Source organism: Muntiacus reevesi, chromosome 7 (assembly GCF_963930625.1).
Source record: "Muntiacus reevesi chromosome 7, mMunRee1.1, whole genome shotgun sequence".
In the NCBI taxonomy this organism is placed as follows: domain Eukaryota; kingdom Metazoa; phylum Chordata; class Mammalia; order Artiodactyla; family Cervidae; genus Muntiacus; species Muntiacus reevesi.
The window spans coordinates 28,004,230-28,030,081 of NC_089255.1; the positions used below are offsets into that span (position 1 = coordinate 28,004,230).

General features: G+C 41.4%; 1 protein-coding gene across 1 annotated transcript in view; it reads right to left on the bottom strand.

The window, feature by feature from the left end:
* RYR3 (ryanodine receptor 3) overlaps positions 1–25,852 on the bottom strand; it is a 368,483-nt gene that overhangs the window by 142,161 nt on the left and 200,470 nt on the right. The window contains exons 37-41 of the mRNA XM_065942024.1: positions 25,341–25,443; positions 24,399–24,536; positions 3,948–4,221; positions 1,684–1,798; positions 56–185 (exon numbers count right to left, since the gene is read on the bottom strand). Coding sequence (XP_065798096.1) covers positions 56–185; positions 1,684–1,798; positions 3,948–4,221; positions 24,399–24,536; positions 25,341–25,443 — 760 coding nt within the window. The remainder of the gene's footprint in view (positions 1–55; positions 186–1,683; positions 1,799–3,947; positions 4,222–24,398; positions 24,537–25,340; positions 25,444–25,852) is intronic.

The window sequence follows — 25,852 nt, forward strand, 5'->3', positions numbered from 1 at the left end:
CCAGCAGGGGAAGGGTAACCCCTGAGCCAAATGCAGAAATTATAACAAGACCTACCTAGGCCAACACTGCTGTTCTCCAACAGGTAACTTAGATGCTCAAACATGGCCTTCTGATTTTGTCGGCTGATTCGACAGAAATAGCACAGGAATCGGCAACAGCTAGCAACCATCTTTGGAAAGGCAATCTGTAGGGAGAAGTAGAAAGTGTCACGGGGAAGAATCTATCAAGAAGCCTTTCTGAAAAGGCTGACTTCAAAGAGTCTTAGGTTGGAGCCTTGCAAGCTGTGAACAGTTGGGAAAAAGAATTTTCTCCTTGCTTCCGGTTGTTTCCATGACTTTTTCATAGGAGCGACAGAGAATACACACCTAAGAAGAGGTTTCTAAAAATATCGAGAGCTAATTATAGGTCCTGAAGTATCTTTCTTTCAAAAAAAAATAGATGTCAAGCCAGAATTCTAGTCATCCTCAGATATCTTGTGAAATTGTTCAACCCTACATCAGACCACTGCTTCTGAGCAGGAAGGGAGGGAACAGAAATGGAGATGGGTGATCACAGAAAATAAGAGCTAGCACTGTATCAAACTTGAGTCTTCTGCATAAAGATTGGCCTCTACTGTTGTAGAAGCCTCAACAGCATCATCCTCTCAGACTGTGAGCCATCCCCGATTACCTCTGTCCTTGATCACCACTCTCCTAGAGCATTCATAACATGATTCTTACAATTTAGCACCAAAGTGCCAACTTCTATTACCATCAAAAGTGGTTGGCTTCTCTGCTTAACAAAGTAATTAGCATCTCCAGGGTCTGGCTGCATCCTCTGTTTGATCAGTCATGCTCAATAAATGGTGTCAGTGTTAACCTTGGCTCAGGATCCAAGAAAGCCCTTGATTTCCACTTTTAGAATCATGGAACGTGCTCTAGGAAGCAAGATTCTAAAAGTTAGTCTGTTTGCTGAGGCACACAGACGTTTGTTCAGAGGCCTTCTGGGGAGAGTCCACTTTCCTGAGACATCAGAAGGAAGCAAATGAGGAGCAAGGTGAATGGGGCTCCCGTGTTCTTCCTTCACAACGCTCACCTGTCAACATTGGTGCTGCTTTCCTAGGACCAGGTACTCTAGAATTTCCAATATTTAAAAACATCCCCTATCTGTTGCCTTAAGCTCTCTGACTCTGAGGAGGACCTGGACAAGCTGCAGCACCTGCCCAGGTGGGCCCTATTGGCACACCCTGCCCCATGGCAGCAGGAGCTCCCAGGCCCCTTATGGCAGGGCTGGCTAGGAAATCGACATCATCAGGAGCTTGGCTCAGACAGGAAACATGTACACTCTGGTGGGAACAAGGCCAGGATCATTATTAAGACCCTGTTCTCCTTTAAAACTGCCTTCTGACACAGCACCAGACATACCAGGCTCCCAAGTGGAACCTGGAGGAATTCCATCTTGGAAGGAGCAGGACTGCAGAAGAGGATGGGAGGAGACTGAACAGCCCACTGGAATGAGTGAGAAGGACTCTCACACTGGCTGGGTCCCATCTCCCTGCTCCTTCTTGGCCTTGTGCTTATCCCCGTGCCCTCCCTGGGAAGAATCACTAGGCAGTGGGCACCAACCACGTGCCTGTGAAGAGGTCACTTCACATGACCCGGCCCAGGGGTCAAGTTCAAGCTAAATTCTCCTTGGAGCATTACCTGAGACTTTTCTGTACCCAGCACGTTCACCATCACCTCCATGACCGTCTCGTGCATGCCGAGGACTCTCATGAGGTTGGGGTGCTGGTAAAATACCTTGTTGTTCATTATGTCTCTAGGGTAATCAGAGAGAGAAGTCAGCACTTGCTTATTTCAATGCTATGACAACTCAGGGCTGAGAATACACAAATGCACACGCACACACATTTGGGATGAACTAATGTACGAGTTTGATCCTTGAGCTGGGAAGATCCTCTAGAGAAGGGAATGGCTACCCACTCCAGTATTTTTGGCTGGAAAATTCCATGGACAGAGGAGCCGAGAAGTCTGGCAGGCTACAGTCCATAGGGTCACAAAGAGTTGGACATGATTGAGGGACTAAAATTTTCACTTCTAATGTACATGCCATCTGCTGGAAAGATGGTCAGAAGGTACTAGGTTGGTGGAATATATGTGGAGGGCCTTTTTTAGCTGATAGGAATATCTTATGTTCATTCATTTCTACTTTTTTCTTTTAAACATTTCCTTCTGATGACATTAAGTAGCTGCCCCCCGGGTGTTTTTTTTTTTTGTTGTTGCTTGTGATAGTTTTGAGACAGCCCAAACCACTGAATTTCTCTTCCTCTGTGTATTAAGGTTCTTCTATTTTTTTGTTCTCTTGCCCTTATATTTATGTCTCTATGTACTTTAGTTATCCAAATGGTAGGGCACCCTTTTCTTAAGGCAATTGTGTATTAGGTACCAACAATACTTTTGGACAGTACGCACTCAATAAAATGATCAAAATGAAACATAGAAAGAATTACATTTTTACGTCATTCAACATAAATTCACATAATAAAGCTGCAGGCAAATCAAAATCCAGAGGCAGCCTGTGACCTGGCTATGTAATTCCTTGCAAGTGGTTACTCTCAGCCCACATCCCTTTCTCCAGAGGGTTGCAGCTGTTAAAAGGAGACACCACTAGGTTTTAGTGGAGCTATGTCTACTACAAGGGCTGGGAGAAAGGCTAATTCTGCAGCTGTTTCCTCTTTCCATAAAAGTTTCTTCACCTCTACTGTAAGATTCCTGTTTGGAAATGAATTTAAGGAATGCATGTACCCCCTCATCCTGCCTCAACTGCCAGCATCTCTGTTCTGGGTCTCAGTGATGCTCCTTTGCTTTGCGGGTTTGAGGGTGGTAGGATGACAATTCCAGCAGCAGGAAGACTATGATTCTAGTGCTTGATTTTATTCAGGTAAAACTGTGGGTTAGTCAGTGAATTTTGGGGGGCTTTAGGTTTCTCATCTGCAATACAGAACTATGCTACCTAATTAAAGGAAATCTTTTTGATATCTAAAACACGATCTTCCTTGTGGTATACATATACAATGGAATACTACTCAGCCATAAAAAAGAATGAAATTTTGCCATTTGTAGCAACATGAATGGACTTGGAGGGCATTTTGCTAAGTGAAATAAGACAGATAAAGACAAATACTGTATGATATCACCTATAAGTGAAATATAAAAAATACAAGAAACTAGTGAATACAACAAAACAGAAGTAGACTCACAGATACAGACAGAAAACTAGTGGTTATCAGTGGGGAGGAGAGGATGGGGCAATATAGGGGTAGGGGAATGGGAGGTACAGACTGTTGGGTGTAAGATAGGCTCAGGCATATATCGTACAACACAGGGAATATAACCAATATTCTGTAATAACTGTAAAAGGAAAGTAACCTTTAAAACTGTTTAAAAATAAAAAAATTTAAATTATGAAAACAAAAACAAGAAAATAAATAAAATTCAATCTTTCTAGTGTCGTGGCTTCTAAGGAAGATTCACAAGCTATTGTCATGAGGAAACACATTTTGAAGGATTGAAGACACTGACTCTACTCCCAAGAAAAGGGAGGAAAAGGGCTCTAATTATTCAAAGGGAAGTCTCAGAAGATTTGCAGTCAAAACCTTAGGTGCTTCTCTCTTGTTGGGTTGAACACACTGTCCCTTCCTTTGAATTTTTTCCTTGCTTCCCTGGGACTATTTTTATCAGATTCAAACTAAATATCTGCTTTTTTCTAAGATTCCTTCCTACTTCTTCTGGCCATGGCCCTTCACCCCAAGTCACCCACTGTCTGCTCTCTGAGGTTATTGAAGGGGACTGATTTAATGAGCATATAATCCCAAGAGAAGTGAAATCAGGGGAACCCAGAGGTTTTTATGTGACTTGATTTCAGAACTGCCTCCTCTGCAAGCTTGCCCCTGATGGGAATGACCCACCCCAGCCCGTTGATCATGAGGAGCTCCTCCTCCTTGCCCATGCGGACGCTGAGCAGGCAGCGAATCTGGCCCAGGGCGGCTAGCAGGCCGATGGTGTCGCTCACGGAGGCCTGGCTGATGGTGTAGGTCTTGCGCAGCGCCTGCAGCAGCTCCCCGACGCTGTCGTACTGCCGCCGCAGGAGGCTGAACATCATCCGGACCAGCTCTGCATCCTGGATCTGGTCCTCCTGGGCCCAGCGGATCATGGTCTGTGAGATGAGCTCCTTCAGGGTCGCTGCAAGGACAAGGGGAAGCACCAGTACTGTGGCTGTCCAGGCTCAGGAGCGCTGCACGCCTCTGGCACTTCGCTCAGTGGTAACGTACAACATCAACTGGGTAGGGTTAAAGAAATTCTTAAAGGTGGACTATGGCACCCAGAGAAGTAGAACACATACCAAGAGGCAGGTGCGTGAGCCATATTATAATAAAAGAATATCTTCAATTTGAATTGAGAAGGCTAAGTATTCTATTTGGATTAAATGGCATTCAGTGATGCTTGAATGATGCTGGACGTAGGGGACAAAATAAGATGCCTTCTTGCCATCAGGGTGCTCACAACTTGGTTCTTCACATTTTCATTTTGACTTAAAACCTACATTTTATCCTTATTTTATAATACAATGCAATACACACTAAGATGGGGTTGTGTTTAAGTGCCACAGGATAGAGTGGGGAGTGATTCTGGGTGGATGAAAACATAAGAAGACATTGGTCACTGCCTCTTACGACTAAAGTACTATTAAGTGCCAGACTTCTCTACCATAAATGCTATCCTCCAAGTATTCGAAAGATACTATCTACCATGAACTGAGTAAGTGATTCAAGAACTCTAAAATGTATTTGAGATGACACAAACATAAAAATACATTAGGGGATGGAGAGAGGTAGACTGAGAACATTCTATTAGGTCCAAAGACTTTGCAACCAGACACCTGACCATCACCCGCTGAACTGACTGTGTTGTCCTGGGTCTTCGGCAGGAGTCAGCTGACACTGTATCAGATGCTTTACAAGCATCAGGGGAGAAAACAGTATGACTGTGAATTCAGAACGTATCAGGGGTCATGCTGGTTGCACAGGAACACCACTGGCTACACAAGTCAAGAAAAGATGGCTCAAGTGGGAACCAAACCAGCCCTGGGACCTTCACAGGGTGAACTGAATGGCCCCTGGGAAGCGCTGATGGGCATTGGTGTGGGAAGATGACCAAAAGGGAGAGGCAGATCTGAGCAGGAGGACAGTGTGATAGGGGATCCCGCCAGAATGTCTGGGACGCACTGCTCACCCCCTCCATGTCATACACATTTCCAGAAGATGCTATAACACAGGTGAGAAATGCTGCTCTTATAACTGCATCCAAGTCCAGCTCTGCCTGTCACATTTCTGCATGTGACAGATGGCACATGGAGCCATCTATGGCTGGCATCTATGGCTGGCATCCATCTATGGATGGCACCAAGAGCCTTAATTCAGACTGGTCGGTGATAAAGGCAGAGCTCGGGGGATGATGAGGGTTACGCAGTCCTTTAGTGAAAGGACTAGGAATAAACTCGGATAGGTGCTTTCAGTAGCCTCTGCCCCGTCTTAAATCGTCTTCTACCTCTGTGACACTAAATACGGCAGATGTCTTCACTACATACGATAATGGCTCATCATAAGGATATGAAAATTTACCTTTGTTACCAAAGCTCCAGAAGAGATCTAGATGTAAAGGATTAATTCAACTTACTTCTGTGTCTATCAACCCTGGGGGTGTTTTAGGTTTAGATGGGAGACATAAGCTAAAAAAATTAAAAAACAACAAAAAAAGGATACTCAAGGCAGAGAGAAGCACAGTTAAAAGATGTTTCTAAGAGATCTTACTCGGCAGGGATTGCTAACTAATACCGTTAGGTTAGATAATATCTGAACTCTCTGGGGGAGAAAAGTTATTTACCGTTAAGCCTGGTCTCCTCTCAGGAACTTGTTTCCTCAGCAGTCACATGTAAAAGTTTCTGTTTCTCCTACTTAATAGTCAGACTAATGAATAAAAGCAGGACAAAACCATAGATGTTCTTGGATGCAACATAAGCTTACCTGGTCCTGCATGTAGTTTCCTCTTCAGCCTGACTTTGGACTGAAAGAATTACAGTTCTCAATACTTACAACCAAATTCTTTGCAGAGATAATACATATGACCACAGTCCCTGGCACACACGAAAAGCAACCAGAAGTATTAATCAGCTCAAAGACAGTCCTCTTTTCTTTTTTTTAAATTTTATTTTATTAGTTGGAGGCCAATTACTTCACAACATTTCAGTGGGTTTTGTCATACATTGACACGAATCAGCCATTGAGTTACACGTATTCCCCATCCCGATCCCCCCTCCCACCTCCCTCTCCACCCGACTCCTCTGGGTCCTCCCAGTGCACCAGGCCCGAGCACTCGTCTCATGCATCCCACCTGGGCTGGTGATCTGATTCACCATAGATAATATACATGCTGTTCTTTTGAAACATCCCACCCTCACCTTCTCCCACGGAGTTCAAAAGTCTGTTCTGTACTTCTGTGTTTCTTTTTCTGTTTTGCATATAGGGTTATCGTTACCATCTTTCTAAATTCCGTATATATGTGTTAGTATGCTGTAATGTTCTTTATCTTTCTGGCTTACTTCACTCTGTATAATGGGCTCCAGTTTCGTCCATCTCATTAGAACTGATTCAAATGAATTCTTTTTAACGGCTGAGTAATATTCCACGGTGTATATGTACCACAGCTTCCTTATCCATTCATCTGCGGATGGGCATCTAGGCTGCTTCCATGTCCTGGCTATTATAAACAGTGCTGAGATGAACATTGGGGTGCATGTGTCTCTTTCAGATCTGGTTTCCTCAGTGTGTATGCCCAGAAGTGGTATTGCTGAGTCATATGGCAGTTCTATTTCCAGTTTTTTAAGAAATCTCCACACTGTTTTCCATAGTGGCTGTACTAGTTTGCATTCCCACCAACAGTGTAAGAGGGTTCCCTTTTCTCCACACCCTCTCCAGCATTTATTGCTTGTAGACTTTTGGATAGCAGCCATCCTGACTGGCGTGTAATGGTATCTCATTGTGGTTTTGATTTGCATCTCTCTAATAATGAGTGATGTTGAGCATCTTTTTGTGTGTTTGTTAGCCATCTGTATGTCTTCTTTGGAGAAATGTCTGTTTAGTTCTTTGGCCCATTTTTTGATTGGGTCATTTATTTTTCTGGAATTGAGCTTCAGGAGTTGCTTGTATATTTTTGAGATTAATCCTTTGTCTGTTTCTTCATTTGCTATTATTTTCTCCCAATCTGAGGGCTGTCTTTTCACCTTACTTATAGTTTCCTTTGTAGTGCAAAAGCTTTTAAGTTTCATTAGGTCCCATTTGTTTATTTTTGCTTTTATTTCCAATATTCTGGGAGGTGGGTCATAGAGGATCCTGCTGAGATTTATGTCAGAGAGTGTTTTGCCTATGTTCTCCTCTAGGAGTTTTATAGTTTCTGGTCTTACATTTAGATCTTTAATCCATTTTGAGTTTATTTTTGTGTATGGTGTTAGAAAGTGTTCTAGTTTCATTCTTTTACAAGTGGTTGACCAGTTTTCCCAGCACCACTTGTTAAAGAGGTTGTCTTTTTTCCATTGTATATCCTTGCCTCCTTTGTCAAAGATAAGGTGTCCATAGGTTCGTGGATTTATCTCTGGGCTTTCTATTCTGTTCCATTGATCTATATTTCTGTCTTTGTGCCAGTACCATACTGTCTTGATGACTGTGGCTTTGTAGTAGAGTCTGAAGTCAGGGAGGGTGATTCCTCCAGTTCCATTCTTCTTTCTCAAGATTACTTTGGCTATTCGTGGTTTTCTGTATTTCCATACAAATTGTGAAATTATTTGTTCTAGTTCTGTGAAAAATACCGTTGGTAGCTTGATAGGGATTGCATTGAATCTATAAATTGCTTTGGGTAGAATAGCCATTTTGACAATATTGATTCTTCCAATCCATGAACACGGTATGTTTCTCCATCTGTTTGTGTCCTCTTTGATTTCTTTCATCAGTGTTTTATAGTTTTCTATGTACAGGTCTTTTGTTTCTTTAGGTAGATATACTCCTAAGTATTTTATTCTTTTTGTTGCAATGGTGAATGGTATTGTTTCCTTAATTTCTCTTTCTGTTTTCTCATTGTTAGTGTATAGAAATGCAAGGGATTTCTGTGTATTAATTTTATATCCTGCAACTTTACTATATTCGTTGATTAGCTCTAGTAATTTCCTGGTAGAGTCTTTAGGGTTTGCTATGTAGAGGATCATGTCATCTGCAAACAGTGAGAGTTTCACTTCTTCTTTTCCTATCTGGATTCCTTTTACTTCTTTTTCTGCTCTGATTGCTGTGGCCAAAACTTCCAAGACTATGTTGAATAGTAGTGGTGAGAGTGGGCACCCCTGTCTTGTTCCTGATTTCAGGGGAAATGCTTTCAATTTTTCACCATTGAGGGTGATGCTTGCTGTGGGTTTGTCATATATAGCTTTTATTATGTTGAGGTATGTTCCCTCTATTCCTGCTTTCTGGAGAGTTTTAATCATAAATGGGTGTTGAATTTTGTCAAAGGCTTTCTCTGCATCTATTGAGATAATCATATGGTTTTTATCTTTCAATTTGTTAATGTGGTGTATTACATTGATTGGACAGTCCTCTTTTCAACAGGGAATTCTACAGAGTCACAATGAAACCATGTAAATATTCCTTTAACCTATCTTTCAGATTAATTCAAGGTTCGGGTGAGCTCTTAGCCACACACTGACTTATCAATCCAAATCAACATTTATAGCCTAGAGAAGGGTCATTTCAGCACAACACCTCATGAGAGGGCAAATGGGAAAGGAAATAGCTATTTTTTTTTGGAAAGGGCAAGATTTTATTTTTGTATACTTGATTTACAATATTGTGTTAATTTCTGCTATATAGAAAAGTGATTCAGTTGTGTATATGCATATATATTATATATGCACAGTGTTTTAAAAAAATTTCATTTCCATTGTGGTTTATCACAGAATATTGAATACAGTTTCCTGTGCTATACAGGGGACCTTGTTAACCAATGTGTATGTAATAGGTTTGGATCTGCTAATCTCAAACTCCCAGTCCTTCTCCCACAACCCCTCCCCCTTGACAACCACAAGTCTGTTCCCTATGTCTGTGAGTCCATTTCCGGGAAACAGCTCTTTAGCCTGAAAGGGCAGAATAAGAAATGCCCTATGGGTTCTTTGTCCAGGTCAGCCTTTAAGGTATATATGAGGCAATGGGATAAACAATTATCTATGTGTGACCAAGCTAATGCTCAGTTAAAAAATTGTGACCCCCCCTCCCCCACCAGCTCCTGACAGAAAAAGCACCTCATCACTGTGTATTGATAGGTTAAGACCATTTTTGTTGGACAAGGTTTCAGATTGTGAGACCAAGGTTCGGAAAGGGAGAGAAAGTATAACGATGAGAAGAAAAAAAAAAACTGGGGATGGGGGAGAAACATTCTTAAGAGCCCTGGGAAGCACGGCGTACTTTGTGGCCTGACATATGCTGGAGACCTAGCACCCACCAAGCGAACCTAGGCTGAATCATGAATTTTTAAAGGTCTCAACACCTCTGGGACTGAGAAAATGGAGCTTTATACCCCTGGCAGCAATGCTGTTGAAAAGTGCTCAGACTTTAATTAGCTCCCACGAACCAGCAACAGAGCAGCATAAATGAACCAGGGTAGAGCGGTTAAAAAGAATACATTTTCTAGAATGTGAAAGGTTCTTCATGTAACTGCATATCTGGGGATTAAAATAATTAATGCACATAACCATCTCTGGCACAAACCGTGGGCTTAATAGAAGGTAACTCTGATGCTATCTGTGCCAGTAACTATAAAAGTTTGGTTCACAGACCCCTGGGGTCTCCAAGACCCTTCAGGCAGTTTTCAAGGCCTGCTGTACTTTCATAATAATTCTAAGATGCCATTTGCCTTTTTCATAGTGTGATTAGCTGTACTAATGGTGCAAAAGCAACAGTGGGTGAAACTACTGGGGCAAAAACAAACAAGCAAAAACAACAGCTGGGTCCTTAGCACAAATCAAGACAGCAGCACCAAACTTCATGGTTTCCTGCGGCATGACCAGAACAACGACCAGCACCGCTTGCCTAAAAACGCTCTGAGTGGCATGGAAAGGTTACTAATTTTATTAACCACAAAGGACTGATGCTGAAGCTGAAGCTCCAATACTCTGGCCACCTGATGTGAAGAACTGACTCATTGGAAAAGACCTTGATGCTGGGAGAGACTGAAGGCACGAGAAGAAGGGGACGAGAGAGGATGAGATGGTTGGATGGCATCACCCACTCAATGGACATGAGTTTGAGTAAACTCCGGGAGTTGGTGACGGACAGGGAGGCCTGGCGTGCTGCAGTCCATCGGGTGGCAAATAGTTGGACACGACTGAGTGACTGAACTGAACACAAATTCCTGAGTATACATATTTCTAAAGCACTTCTGTTGTACAAAGGCCAGTGGTTTTCCTGAGGAAAAAACACCTGTGTAATTATGATTGTTGCTAGCTAAACTAGCTTCTTTCTTGGAATGCCATCTTAATTAAGAGAATGACAGACAAACTATGGTTAATCACACTTGAGTAACTGACAGATATTTTTTTTAAAAATGAAACAAGCCTGTCACTTCAAGGAAAACAACTCTTCGGATTTGTTGCCAAGTTTAAAATTCAAGCTTTCAAGAGAAAACTAGAATTTTGGAAAATGTTTATCTGCCACTGTGAATTTGACAGCTTCCCAACATTTAAAGACTTTTTTGATTAAGTTGTTGATAATAATGAATGTAATTTAAGAAACAGTTTATAATAAACTGTGTCAACATTTGAAAGCTCTGTATAACTCAGTGAACCAGTCATTTCCCAATGATTAATGTGTGATGTTACAAAAACATCATGGATAAAAGAATCCATTTTACAAGAAAGATAGATCAATGGATTGTTATATAACCAAATAAAAAAAGTCTTTACTATTATTTCAAATTCCACATAGCAAATAACTTTTGAGGAACTATTACTTGCTGAGTCTTAACACAGTATCATAAGAATATCCACAATTATCTGAAAAGGCTACTAATAGTACTCCTTCTCTTTCCAACTATATATCTGTTTGAGGCCAATTCTTTAACCAGATATAAGAATAAAAAAAAAAATCAAGCTATCTTCTAAGTCAGACATAAGAGATTTATAAAAATGCAAAAATCACTAAACATTTTTTTGAATTATTAAACATTTAGTTGTTATTCATAGAAGTTATTCATGTAACATGTAGTGGGTTTACTCTATTATTATTTATTTATTTAAGCACAGTTAATTTATAATATTATAGTAGTTTCAGCTGTCCAATAGACTTGATATTTTTATAGATTATACTTGATTTAAAGTTATAAGATAATGGCTGTATTCTCTGTGTTGTACACTATATCACCACAATTTATTTCATTCATAATAGTTTGTATCTCTTCCTCCCCTAACCAATCTTGCCCCTCCCCTCTCTTCTCTCCCCACTGTGCTCAATGCTAATCACTACTTTGTTCTCTAAATCTGTGAGTTTCAGTTTTGCTACATTCATTCGTTTACTTTTTAGATTCCACATATAAGTGATAATACACTGTCCTTGTCTTTCTCTGACTTATTTCATTAAGCATAAGTGGGTTTCTTATTTTTCAATGAATTAACAAATATTTTTTTTTTGAATTAACAAATATTTTAAAAATCTCAGTTTTAAATTCTATTTTAGTTTTACTTGTGTAATATGATAGATACAATCCTAATAAACTAAGGCATATTGGGATCCTTGGTAAGTTTTAAGAGCATAAAGGGGCCTCAAGGCTGAAATTTAGAGGATCACTGTCTCTATAAAAGGGTCTACCTTAGGGGATGGCTGTTACTGGAAGGCAAAGCATTCCCTTTGGCTAAGATAAACCCTGTTCCATTAGATTGTGATTCTAATCAAGTGGTTGAGACTATAACCTTGAAAACTGTGTCTTGTGAAGATTTCTTTGTTTCTGGATGAGAGGTAAATTAAATGAGCATAAAGAGAGTAAGACAGCCACATGGAGAAATAAAGTGAAGATTAAATAATCATTATTTTGAAAATTGAATCCTGGCAGTCAGCAAGGGGTCCGGCCATTATTCATTCATTACCGAAGGGCTCCCCACCAGCCTGAAGGCCCTACGCTTCCCTCTTTCATTTGGGGTGAAGATGAGTCACCCTGGGAGCAAGGATGGAGTCAGGTATCTTTGACACCACGGCAGCCAGGCCTTCTGCAGCCTGCTCTGCAGCTGCTCTGTAGCCAGTACAGTGAGGCACAGAGAAAAGGAGGATGGTGGGCTGTAGAGGGAAGCACTAATTTTATGCCCCTGACATTTGCTGATCCTTCCGCAAAGACTTTATTCTCAGTAACACCTGAAACCAGGGTGGTCTGCTCTAGAAGGGTTTGATCTGGAGGCCATGTGTATCCAGGCCTCAGGACACACCTCACTCATCCATTTCTACCTGTCCTCATATTAGTAGGTGAATTACCTCCAGTTATGGCCTCCCTAAGTTAGCTTATCAATTGAATGACATTTTCTGTTACATGCCCAATACTGAATAAAGTACTCTATACGAAACTATGTTAAGACGCAGTTACTACCCACAGCAGCCTAGCCGGGAAAACTAAATATGTAAATAAAGTGTAAAATAATGGGTAAAACTGTATTTGCCCAGGACATTTAGAAACGAAACCATTTATAAGAAGGTACAACTTCCGTTATAATACACATGCCCAAAAGAAATCAGAGGAGAGAAATGATCAGATCTTCCTCTCTTACTTTTTCCCTTAATGATGAGTCCTTTATCTGAAGTTCTTTATATTTCTAGAATAAGTCCATATTGCTGCTGCTGTTTAGTCACTAAGTCCTGTCTGACTCTTGTGACCTCAGGGTCTATAGCCCGACAGGCTCTTCTATCCATGGGATTTCCCAGGCAAGAATACTGGAGGGGAGCCATTCCTTTCTCCAGGTGATCTTCCTGACCCAGGGATTGAACCTGTCTTTCCTGCTTGCAGGTGGATTCTTTGCCATTGAGCCACAGGGGAAGCTGTAGGTCCATACTGCATGGAGATTAAAGAAGCAAGGAGAAAAAATTCTATCATGAATATATCTTCCAAGGAAGATATGAAATTATCTGAGAGGAAACACATTCCTATGGTCTGCAATGCCATTTCCTTTCAAAAGATAACTTACACAAGTAGTTCATGTAGTAGATACTTATTTTTGTTGTTGTTGTTCTGGTATCAATGGGAGAGTGCTGACAATTTTGGAAGGATTTTTTAAAAAAGCAAATGGAGATGATTCTCAAGAATACTTGAATCTCTTTCTTAAGCAGAGACAGATGCAACTAAATACTGATTTCATTTCTGCTGTTTTTCTAAGTTCATCTTTGGAAATGCTGCCCTTTCATGACTGAGAACACTTTGGTGTTCATAAGAAAAACATCTCTAAGTCTGTGAGTCTGCTTCTGTACTGAGAGAATGAGCTTAGGGTTACTAGAGGGGAAGGGTAGGGAAGGGATAGCCTGTTTGGGACTGACAAGTATATACACTGTTATATTTAAAACAGATAAACAAACAGCTGCTGTATAGCTCAGGGAACTCTGCTCAATATTCTGTAAAAACTTACATGGGATAAGAGTCTGAAAAGAATAGATACTTGTGTATGTATGACTGCATAATTTTTCTGTACACTTGAAACTAACATAACATTGTTAATCAATTGAAGATCAAATTGTTAAAACTACAAAAAAAAAAAAAAGAGAGAGAGAGAAACGAAACACACCTCCTGAAGGGGGTGAGGCTCTAGGCAAAACATAAAATGAGGCGAAGCGGTCAACCTGCCATTTGCTTTGATGTTTGGCCCCCTCTTACAGTCTCCCACATGTGCCCAGACATCCAACTGCTCCACTTAGGACCTCCCCACCATGTGATGAAGTTGCTTCCACAGTCTTGGTTGCAATCGTAGGATTTTTATCCACTTATTTACCTGTTCCAAGAAGGCCTTGTCAAGTGCACTGGATGGTTCAGCTCATGAGATTTAAAAAAAACTGTAGTGCTTTTTTTCAAAAAGGAAAAAGAAAGAAAGATATGGAACCAAGCTCTTGTTTTTCTGATGAGAAATAAAATCAGCTCCTATGAAGCAGAATGCCTTTGGGAAGCTAGATGTATACGCGTGGTTTCCTTGATGATTATAAATGGCTTCGTTTATGAAATTATTAACTTTCTGACTCACACTCCACTGTTGTAATTAGTGTAATTAGGGATAGTCACATTCAGGCAATTATATCAAGTATACGATCTAGAAGCCACATTTTAAATGATTGCTCAGGTTAACTCAGAGTGGAAATATTTCTAAGGCACTGTATTGTTTAGGGAGACTTGATGACTGAAAGATAGTCTAAAAGAAAAACAGCTACTTCACTACTCGATTTCTCGACTAGTCAGATATGCCAAATAAGAAAGGATTAGAGGGTCTTTGAATTAGACCTAGGTTTAATATATTAGTTTGGGAGCCCAGTATTTATTGGTAGGTTGCTTATTTCCTTCCACTTGTCACTTTATAACTAGCTATTGAACCTCAGAATCTCAAATTCATTATTCTGTGAAACTTGCAAGAAAATTCTCTAGGGAATCACCCATCATCCTTGGTATAACTCTTTTCTAAGTGGTCAAATTACCAGCTTTGCAGTGCTAACAGAGAAAGGTCATTTATTCTCAAGATACAGGTTTAAATTTTTAGGCTTCAGAGGTCTGGAAAGAATCTTTTCATCCCTAAATTTAGACCACAGTCCAACTGGCCATCAAGCAATGAGGTGCGTGCTTAATATCAAAGAGCAGATGTTGGCCACTGGCAAAGCAAATCCCAACATCTTATAGATTCCCAAGCCTAGGCTGGTATGACATTTCTTTGACTGTGCTCCTAAATCTGGGTCAGTTTGGAAGAAAAAGTATTCTGATTACTTTGTGGAGAGGGAGCCAAAAAAACTGCACTGTACTTAGTTTAAACTTAGAAAGCAATTTATAACGCTCACACTTACAATGGGAAAAGAAAATAATTATGCACCTCTAAGTTACGTAGACTTATTTTTAAATTCTAGGTAATTAAAAGTCAGCTTGTGGTATGCTGTAAATGCTCTGGAGGCATAACAGGTGGTAGGATCAATTTCAAGTAGAAAGAATAAGTGTATTTATTTTGACCTCTGCTTTCTTCCTCCCTGTGGTAGGCTGAATAAGGCCCCTCCACCCCATCGCCAAGATGTTCAGCTCTGAATTCTCAGAACTTGTGACTATGTTGCCTGACATGTCAAAGATGCTTTGTAGATGTCATTACGTTAAGGATCTTGAGATGGGAAGACTATCCTAGGTTATCTGGGTGGGCTCAATGTAATCACAAGGGTCCTTATTAGAGGGAGGCAGGAGGGTTAGGAGTCAGAGAAGGACCTATTATGACAGAAGTAGAGGTTGGACTGGTATCTCTGCTGGAGGGCCACTAGTCAAAAACACAGGCAGCCTTTCAAAGTTGGGAAAGGCAAGAAATGGATTCTCCCCAGAAGAAATGTAATGCTACTAACTCATTTTAAACTTATGACCTCTAGAGCTGGGTGGCGGTGAATCTATGCTGTTTTAAGCCACCAAAGTGAAAGTGAAAGTCACTCAGTCGTGTCTGACTCTTTGCAACCCCATGGACTTTCCAGTCCATGGAATTCTCCAGGCCAGAATACTGGAGTGGGTAGCCTTTCCCTTCTCCCGGGGATCTTCCCAACCCAGGGATCGAACCCAGGTCTCCTGCACTGCAGGTGAATTCTTTACCAGCTGAGCCACAAGACAAGCCCTTAAGCCCCCAAATTTGTGGTAATTTGTTACAGCAGTGCAGGAAACTGACATAGCCTCATGGATAGAAAGTCCTGGGTTGAGGATATTTGACTCCTTTTCTGAAGGTCCAAATCAGACTGGAGCATTTCAGTGAGCGAGCACTACAGACATGCGACCTGAGAGAGAGCTAGTTTTCGAAGTTTTTGCTGAGGCAACTGGAGTAAATAAACGACAGCGTTGCTGACACAAGCGGAGACTGTCTGGATCTGGCCCCAGGGCTTGTGTCAAACGTGAGTGACATTAAACGCAGAAAGTACTTAACCACAGAACCACTATGGCCCATTAGATACCGTATACACATTACAGACAGCACGTTCTCTAGTTCCTGGAACACAGCTTTTTGGCCTCTACTTTCTTTCTGAACATCAAGGGCAGAACTGCATACATCTCAACACTACCCACTGAATAAGTGAAAGATGCTGTAGGTGATGACCATGGCATACTGAGTATTCCTGACCACTGAGTCAGCATCTATGTGACCCTTCTTCCTTTTTAACAGAACCCTGCTTTTGTACACATATCTGACTCTCCACCTCATGGCCAAGTTCCTCTGTGAAAGGGCCCAACCCTACTTCAAAGATGGCTCTGTGGACTAAGTCACTAGTACATGTTATTTTCTAGGTCACATTCCTTGGTTCAACAGTTGACCCCTGATCAAGTTCTCCAGTCAAAAGTGATCTCAGGATTCTTGCCTTGAATACCAGAGTAGAAGAAACTTCCTCACCATTCCCTTGAGCACTGTTGTTCATGGATGAGGCCCAGAAATGCAGTCACCATGTTGGCTGTGGAGGTGAGCAGAGCCAAGGAATTAATTCAACAAAGGGACTGGGGCCATCACCTCCAGATACACCCGCCATAAAATTCCTTTATCAGCTACTCTATCTGAATTGGGTTTTCTGTTCTTCTTTTTTTTTTTACTGAAAGCACCTGAAATGACAAACATGGAAGTGAAGTTCTTATGTATGAACTATACCTTTTATATTCACTTCAGGAGCTGAAAGGTATACCAACTTCTAAGTACCAGAACATACTGGTACTGAATTCTGAATTTACTGAATTTACTGAATTCTCATATTCCCTTCTCCTACCCTGTGAAATAGGAACTATTATTATTCTCTTTTTACAGACAAGAAAACTAAAACAGAAAAGTTTCAGAAATCTGCTTAATATCATAAGCAGTAAATGACAGAGCTGCGATTCAAACCTTGCCTGCTGGAATCTAAACCCATCTATGTTACCGTCTTAGTGACGCTTACTCTCAATAGCTTCATAAAATTCAGAAAAATAGTTATCTTTATTAATGCTTTAAATTTATATTATACTGCTTAGATGCTCTCTTCATAAACTCCAAAATGGATTCAGAAATAAATCCTGAAAATTATAAAGCTTTAGCTCTTTTTCTAACTGACTCTGAGCCGGGCGGATTAGTCAGTTTCCCAGAGGCTCAGATTCTTCACCAATAAAATGAAGTGAACAATATAAAATTCATGCTTAAGAAAATGAATGAGTGTGTCGTCTAGCGACAAGAGTGCTGGCTAGTTTGTTCCTGCTCTACCTGTGTGACCTTGGTCAAGATGCTTTATCTCTCTGAGGTTCTGTTCACTTGTGTGAAGTCAAGTCACTTGTGGCTCAATATTCTACAATTCTGTGTCTATCTGACCCATTGAGTTCTTGAAAGGGTTGTCCTAATTTATTAAAATAGTGAAATGAACACCTGTGTCTTCATTGGGTTAAACTGATAAACACTAAGAATTTTACCACTGAATTTTAATGCCAACCAGCCTTATCACGATGTTACCCAGCTTGCACTTGCTAATAGTAAAATCTGAGACTGAGGAAATAAAATCTTTAAACGCCAGTGGTTACTGACCCTGGTGAAGAAGTGGCCATTATCAAAGCATCACCGCACATCGCTAATCACTTACATCGAGAAGATGAGCTGTGGCAACCTGATGGCCCTTCTGATGACTGTCCTGATTGCTGGTGGAGAAAGAGCCCTTCCTGTGTTGGGGTCAGACGCCACAATAACACCCACTAGATTTAGTTGGGAAGATTTACTAGGGAGAGTGTCATGCCCTCTGTGCTCCATGCTCCAGAACTTCCTCTGGGCTGGAAGTCTGGTCTGTGTTATAAAGTGGCCAAATACCTACGACTTCTTAGCAGAGAAGGTCAGGGAGAAAGCTAAATCCATACATTCCAGGGAGATCTGGAAAATTCATCATGCTAATATCTCTGGAACTTCCCAGGTGGCTCATCAGTAAAGAATCTGCCTGCCATTGCAGGAGATGCAGGTTTGATCCCTGGGTCAGGAAGATCCCCTGGAGAAGGAAATGGCAACCCACCCCAGTATTCCTGCCTGGGAAATCCCATGGACAGTGGAACCTACAGTCCATGGGATCTCAAAAGAGATGCAACTTAATAACTAAACAACAATTTCTCTGAGCTTTCCTGATGCCTCTCTGGCTTGGGCTGTGCACTCGGTACCACTTTTGCCTCATTTCAGTAGAACAAGGATTCTATAGAGATCACTGAGAGCAAGGCTGCAAGGCTCTGAAAACCTGAAAGGCAAAGCTTGCAAAGACAACTGGACATTGTTCCCCACTGACAAGAAAGAAGTGCTCTGTTCATGTTGTGTCATCAGGGCCCAATGAACAGGCACTGGCGGTCAGACCCCAGAGGCATGCGATGTGCAACTCCCCCGCTCCCCTGGACTCCACGATAAGCAGCTGAACATCTAAGAAAGCACTCAGCTCTCCTTCATCTCAGCTCTGTACTTAATTTTTAGACATGCACACTTGTTTCCTTCTCTTTTGGCTTCCCTGTCTGGGAAATAAGGGTAAAAGTTCAGGCAGCTTGCTAGATAGAACACTCTACTTCTCATCACAACAGTAGTAGCCAATATTTGCTAAGAACTTCTTGTGAGTCTGACTCTGTGCTAAATGTGGTACCTGAATCATCACTTAATTTTCCAGATTATCAGGTAAGAACAGAAAAGACAGATGTGGTAGGAACCAAGTTTCCCCAACACCGATGGCTGTTGTTAGACTAATCCTTGCTTTACTTTTTATTTAGGCAAAGAAGCACTACAATCTAATAAACAAATCAAGGTTCCTGTCTATAGATGGTCTATAGGCTAAGGCAGCGTGGGAGTGAGGGCTGTACAAGAGATGAGCCTCCCCCGTATCTGCACAACTGGACCCCACAAAACGCCCAGTCTCTGATCTGGCTGCCCTTGACCTTGGCTCTCAGGGCTGGTCGTGCGTGGATAGTCTCCTGGCAGTTGACTATTTCTGCTAAATCTGTTTCCCTTTCTCAGTGGTTTTCTACCTTGGCTAGAGCCTCCCCACTTGTGAAGCAACTGCGTCACCCCCAGGACCATTTCCCCAGCTGGCCGGACACCCCTTCCCATCAGAGGAAGCCTCACAAAGCATCCATGAGACTGCACTTCTGCCAGCCCATCTCTGTAGCCTCCTGGGGTCTCATCCATCATATGGAGATAATTAGCCTCTTGTTTTTGAAATCAGTCAACTAACCTCATAATCAGTTTCTCGAAAACATTCAGGCAATTAAATGACCGATGATGACAATGGGGAAGAGAGCACAGAGAGAACAGATGATGTTTGCTGATGTGCTACGGAGGGAAACCCCTGAAAACCCTGGATGGGACACAGATGGGACAGCAAAAGATTCAGGGACCTGAGGTCTCTGTCTTTACCCTGATGGGAAGGTAATCAAATTGCTTTTATTTTAGTGTCTAGGTCTATTCGGTATGGGGAATAAACTGATGCTGAGGCAAGCTCCTGGCCATGCATCCTTGATCTCTGAGCTTCTCCATCCTCCCCTGCCCTCTCCCCCCAGCCCCACAGTATCCCTGCACAGTTCTCAAAGATCAGGGGCCCTGGATATGGAGCGTGTGTCTCATCTTGGCCTCTTTCTCACTTGTTGCAAGAACCCTGTTCACATTACTTCGCTCCTCTCAGGCTTAGCTGCCTAGCGTACAAAACAGGGACCTGGCTGCCACTATATCTGGTTGTTTGCTGTGGGATAAACAAAGATTTGAATTTTTATGCCACCCCCCGTGTGACTCTGGAAAGTTATTTAACCTGTCTTTACATCAGTTTCCCCAATTGTAAAATAGGAATAACATTGTTGACTGCATATTTGTGTTGTGAGAATTAAATGAGGTAATACTCAAAGAAGTGCCAGGACAACACTCAGGACACAGTGTGTACGCCAGGTAAATGTCAGCCCCTCCCTCCTGGCAGCTGTAAGGGCAAGTAGTATAAAACACATGGTAACAATAACACGTCACACTCTGAGACTGTGAATCACTGGAGTTTTCAGGACACGCTGCTCTAACACACCCTGCCTTTCCTACACTTGCTCATTCTATCCCTTTTACAATTCAGCCAGTCTCAATTCACTGCCACTCTTGGAATATGATTTTTGTTTTTTAGCCTCTGGGCTTTGTTGAAGTAGCTCCTTTCATCAAAAATACTTTTCCCTCTTAACATCTACCAATTTATAATCTTTATGGAGTTTTCACTCCCCTCCTTTGGCCACCTGCTGTCCCTTATCTGTACTTTTATAGCACACCCGACCTCATGCTATATGGAGTTTGGCTGTCCACACCAATTTCCTCCTTTGTCTGTAAAGGCCACATTTTCTTCATCTTTGTGAGTCTCAAATGATTAACACGCATTAGAGGTCGAAATTTGTGCTGATGAGGTGAATGTAGAAATGAGTAAGATGTGGTCTCTGTACTAAGTCCCAGTAAAAAATACTTTGCCTAAGGTGGCATGACTTTCCCGACATTGCCCTGTTAGACACATGGTAATGTTAGAAATTTGTGTTATGCCCTGGATGACACATGCCCTGTTGGAAATTTTGTGACAATGCGGCAGGGACAGGGAGACGAGCATGAGGTGGGAAAAAAGACTTCCTGGAGGATGTATCTGTGTGTGTACCTCTCAGGGAGAAGCTGATAGGAGAGGATCTAAGGGGGCTTAGAAACACTGCCTGAACCACAGATACACCTACTGCTAAATTATCTTACTTTGTGTGTATCTGTGTTGGGGCCCAGGATTTATTTTGGGGGTGAGTAGTAGACTGTTTTCCCTCCTCAGTATGAGAACAGGCTGCAGCATGTAGGCGGGGGAGAATCTGGGGCTTGGGCCTCAGGTTATTTAGTGACTGGGTGAGAGCTGATACAGGCAGCAGCTTTCTTTGCAGAGGGAAGATAGTGTGAAAACCTGCCAAGCGGAGAGCACTCAGGGAATGACAGAGGTCAGGAAGGCACCGACGCTGAGTTGTGAAGTGACAAGTGACTTTTATTTTTTTTAATTTTAGAAGTTAGCAGAAAGAGCTGGTTGGCCTTTTCTGGAGAAAAAAAACTCAGTGGTTACAAATTTAAATTCAAGGAAACTCTACTTAAATTGTAGAGTGTTTCTGAGAAGCACTGGCCTCCAACTAACAGGCAAAAGATTTTCTGGACAACTTGATGGATTGGGATATTTTTGAAAAAAGTTACTTTGTATGGTGAGCTGCTATTATGCTTCTTAACCTCTTCATTATCATATAATTTTTTGATAGGATTGTAGCAACTTCTATCACGATATGTGTTAGAATTACTTTGGGCAAATCCCTTTAACACTGAACCAGCTAGCAGGATTCTTATGGGTTTCAGGACACTGTTCTTCCTCTTTCCTAAATGTTGAGGTTCCTCTGCATCACCAATTGCTCATAGAGGAGAGACTGTACCACCTACCCTGAAAACCCTGAGTCCAGATCTTTGGCTGTGTCAATTTTTTGATGTTAAAATTCTGACCTCTGTTGGGTTCAGATTCCTACACATAACAGTGAGTTACAGGAATGAGTTACCTCACACATACAATAAGCAAGATAAAAAGATGATGGTTTCAAGAAGGCATTCTCTATGTAATATGTAGGTTAGGGGCTCAACTTATTAATATACATGCTGATAAATTCTATGGCAAGCTTCATGGGATGATGGAAAGAGTGTGGAATCAGAGTCGGAAAACCTCAATCAAGTCATAGCTTTACTCATCTTGGTTACCTTGGGCTGTTGACATCAAGTCACCCGGAAATTCTGTTTTTTTAATTTTAATTAGAGGCTAACTACTTTACAATATTGTGGTGGTTTTTGCCATACATTGACATGACTCAGTGGAAATTCTTCTAGAACCAGGTAACAGTGGAAAGAATAAGTATCCTTTAGCTCTTCTGAGTCTTATGTTCATCAACTACACAATGGAAGAGTGACAAAAACTAATACCAGTAAACTAACACATATGAAGTATTTTGGAAATTGTCAGTTCACCATAGCATGCTATTTTCATCATCTAAACTTTTAATATTTTATCAAATCCAAGGGTAAGAGAAATCATAAGCAAAAACATGGGCAACGTTACCAGTATTTTAAAGGATTGGAATCCTTTATGGCAACTGGGTATGTTTTCAGAACCATCATTTCCAATTCAATCACGTGAAAAACAATCTTGGGGGGAGTACGGCAGTAAAACCATCTCCAAGATTTTCTCTTAAAAAGTCGGCCCTGAGTGAGAAGCTTTGTGTCCCTGGAACACCTGGCAGGGAACCCATATGCTGACAACCAGACGTGCTTGGCCACCTTCTATTCTGTTTCTGGGATTGCAGGATAGGAGACTTATGACACAAAGTCTGAACCTCCCATAATTCTGCTTGTGGAAGGGAGGAAGTGTGGGGTGAACCTTGGAGTCTCACGCTGGAGTGGCCTTTCAGGTGGCTCTGCACGTCCTGCCAGAACAGATAAAACATAATCTTTCTGCCTGAACCCCGGGGTAGCAAATGCTAAACACTGTAGTCCCTGGAGCTTGAAAACCATTCTTAGAGTTAGGGAGACTTCAGAATCAGGTGGGCTAATCTGACTCTATTTACCTAACATGAAGTGGTTGCCTTGGAGGACCCCTGGTCGTGACATATTGTCTTAGAAAGAAGCATCCATTTTAAAAACAGACTCTGCAGGTAATGTGGGTCAGTTCGGTCTATTTTTAGTTCTGCTTTGGCAGTGACCACAAAGGAACTCTAAACTCACTTTTCTGAACCTTTGAATCATGCTGGCATGTTCTCACCAAAGACCTCCCCTCCCCCATGGTGAGAAAGAGGACCGATCAACGGTTGCCAGTGCAATCGTTGGTTGCTGCCAAGTACCCCTGACACTCTTTTGAGGCTTCAACACTTTTGCTGATAAATGGGGACAATTTCTTCCCTTCAGAGATAGTCTGACAAAGATGGAAGGTCAATAGAAAGGGCAATAAGATGTATGAACCCCAAAGTAGTGTTTTCAGAAAAACTGATCATATCTTGACAGTCTATTGCTCTAATCTATAATTTGAAAGCATATTCTAAGATGGATAGGAACAGGGAGTAAGACAAAAGGCAATTACATGAAACCTGGAAAATTTCCTCTTCTTTAGACAAGTGAAATATTTGCATAATTTCATACTACGGAGCAGACTGATTATAATATGGAGACAATCTTCCTCTTGAAGTATGGATACAGTTTATGGATAGTAAACTGTCTTGCACCACAAACAATGATCTTGTTTCAACCTGGAAATGGTTTCAAAGGTAGGAATTATCTGTACTATAAGAATTAGAGAAATGATGTGAACAAGGTTCCGAAAAGTTAAAAGAAGGTCCAAGTCCTCTAGGGTGTTGTATTAAGAAAATCATAGCCCCCAAATGAAAACAAACTCCCCTGCTCCAAACCCCACAACCTATTCCCTTTGATTGCTAAGGGGCTTCCCTGGTAGCTCAGACAGTATGGGGTGATTTTCAATGCAAAGGAACCACAAACAAAAATGACAAGAATAATGAGGGTTACAAGAGGAAGACTATGAAAACATAAAAGAAAGAAAAACAGAAATCTGTGTACAGGTATCAGGCATTTAAACGTAGACAGACAAAAGCAGACCCAACCAAGCAATCTATTCCTTTCAGAAGACTCTGAAAGTAAGCTCCTTAAGACAGAAGGAAAGTAGAGCCCCAGATATAGAGCATTAAGAACACCAATTATAACAGAATGCCCAGATGCTTCCTGGAAGCTAAGCAGCCCTTCTCCACCCCACAATATATGTTTAGGAACTTCATTACCTTAATTAGGGGCTTCCCTGGTGGCTCAGATGGTAAAGAATCTCCCTGCAATTCAGGAGACCCCAGTTTGATCCCTGGGTCAGGAAGACCCCTAATGAAGGGAATGGCAAGCCACTTCAGTATTCTTGCCTGGAGAATCTCATGGCAGGCTACAGTCCATGGGATCACAAAAGGATGGACACGACTGAGTGACTAACACTTTCACTTTCATTACAGCTTAGAAGAGTCCTGGGGTGGGAGCACCATGATCGAAAGGCATGGGAACTTACTAGGGCACCTCTCCTCTTCCTCCGTTGGTTGCTCCTTCTCTGGCTTGGGAGGGCCTTTGATTCTCTGCACCAACGCACAGAATTTTCCAGTCCAAGAGGTATCTTCTTCCTCCACTTCCTCTTCTTCCAGGGGAACCCCTGAGCAAGCCACAGAAAGAGGGACAACCTCAAACAGTACACAAAGCCACCAGATAAGTGAAAGAACTAGAAACACTGCTTTCCATCCATTGGAACTTTCTAAATATACTATTGGCAGCCTCCTATAAATATTTATCTACATCATGTCTTCTGGCAAGCTTTTTAAATGATAATTTCTTGTATACAAAAGCATAAAGTAATTTCAATCTCAAGACTTAATTTTTTCTAATCCATACCCCAAATGGGCTCCAGAGTATCTAGAAAGAAGCAATTAACAACCTGTTACTTCAAATGAAAAAGTCATCTCTTATCCATATAGCTCTCAATCTACTCATGTCCAAGCAGCACAATTGCTGATGGCCACTTAAAACCAGCAGATACATGTCAAAGTAGAAATGGCTGGTTTAGAATCCTTAAGGGCAGACATGGTCATACTCATATCATTGTAAAAGCTAAAAAGAAAAGGTGATCAGAATCTTGGTTCAACTGGGAAGAGTGTCCCAGCTATCTAACTTGAGATAAACTGGGTGAGATTTATATAAAGATCTGTTCTTTTCCTTCTTTCTTCAGAGACCCAGTCCCCTCTCATAGATCTCAGCAACATTTCTTGTAGACAGGAGTTTCAGTCATGTATTATTCCAGGATGATGTATCTTTTCTGATCCAAATAGTTTGGAAAGAATCATTTCTTGGACAATTAGCATTATAATTTTAATAGAAACTAACTTTACAAGCCCCCATGAACTTCTAACCAAGGAACCATGAACGGCCTTGTCTGGGATAAAGCCTTTATCTGGAAGCTCACCACAGTGAAGGAGAAGGTCCTCGTGGAAGTCATACAGCTCTTCCCGGATCTCTTCTGGGCATGGGCAGTTCTCCCCCAGTTGAAAGTTAAGAAGCATGTTGATCTTGGAGGGATGAAAAAGAATGGCTAGTTGGTTCTTAATGTCTTGTCTAAAGAACTCAGATCCAACCTTAGATACCTAACATTCTTTGCAAACTTTATTTAACTCGATTTTTTTTTTTTTGGTGTGTGTGTAAAGACAGCCAACATTTAAAAATAGCTTTTTATAACTGAATCACTTTGCTGTGAAACATTGTAAAAGTTCAAAGTTCTGAAACACTGTAAATCAACCATACTTCAATAAAAAAATTAAAAATAAAAAATTTTTAAAAGTGCACAAACTTCTGGTTATGAGATGAGTAAGTCTGCGGCTGTCACAACACTGTGCATGAAAACTGCTAAGACAGTAGATCTTTTCTAAATTTTTAATTGGAGTATAATTACTTTACAATGTTGTGTTTCTGCTGTATAAC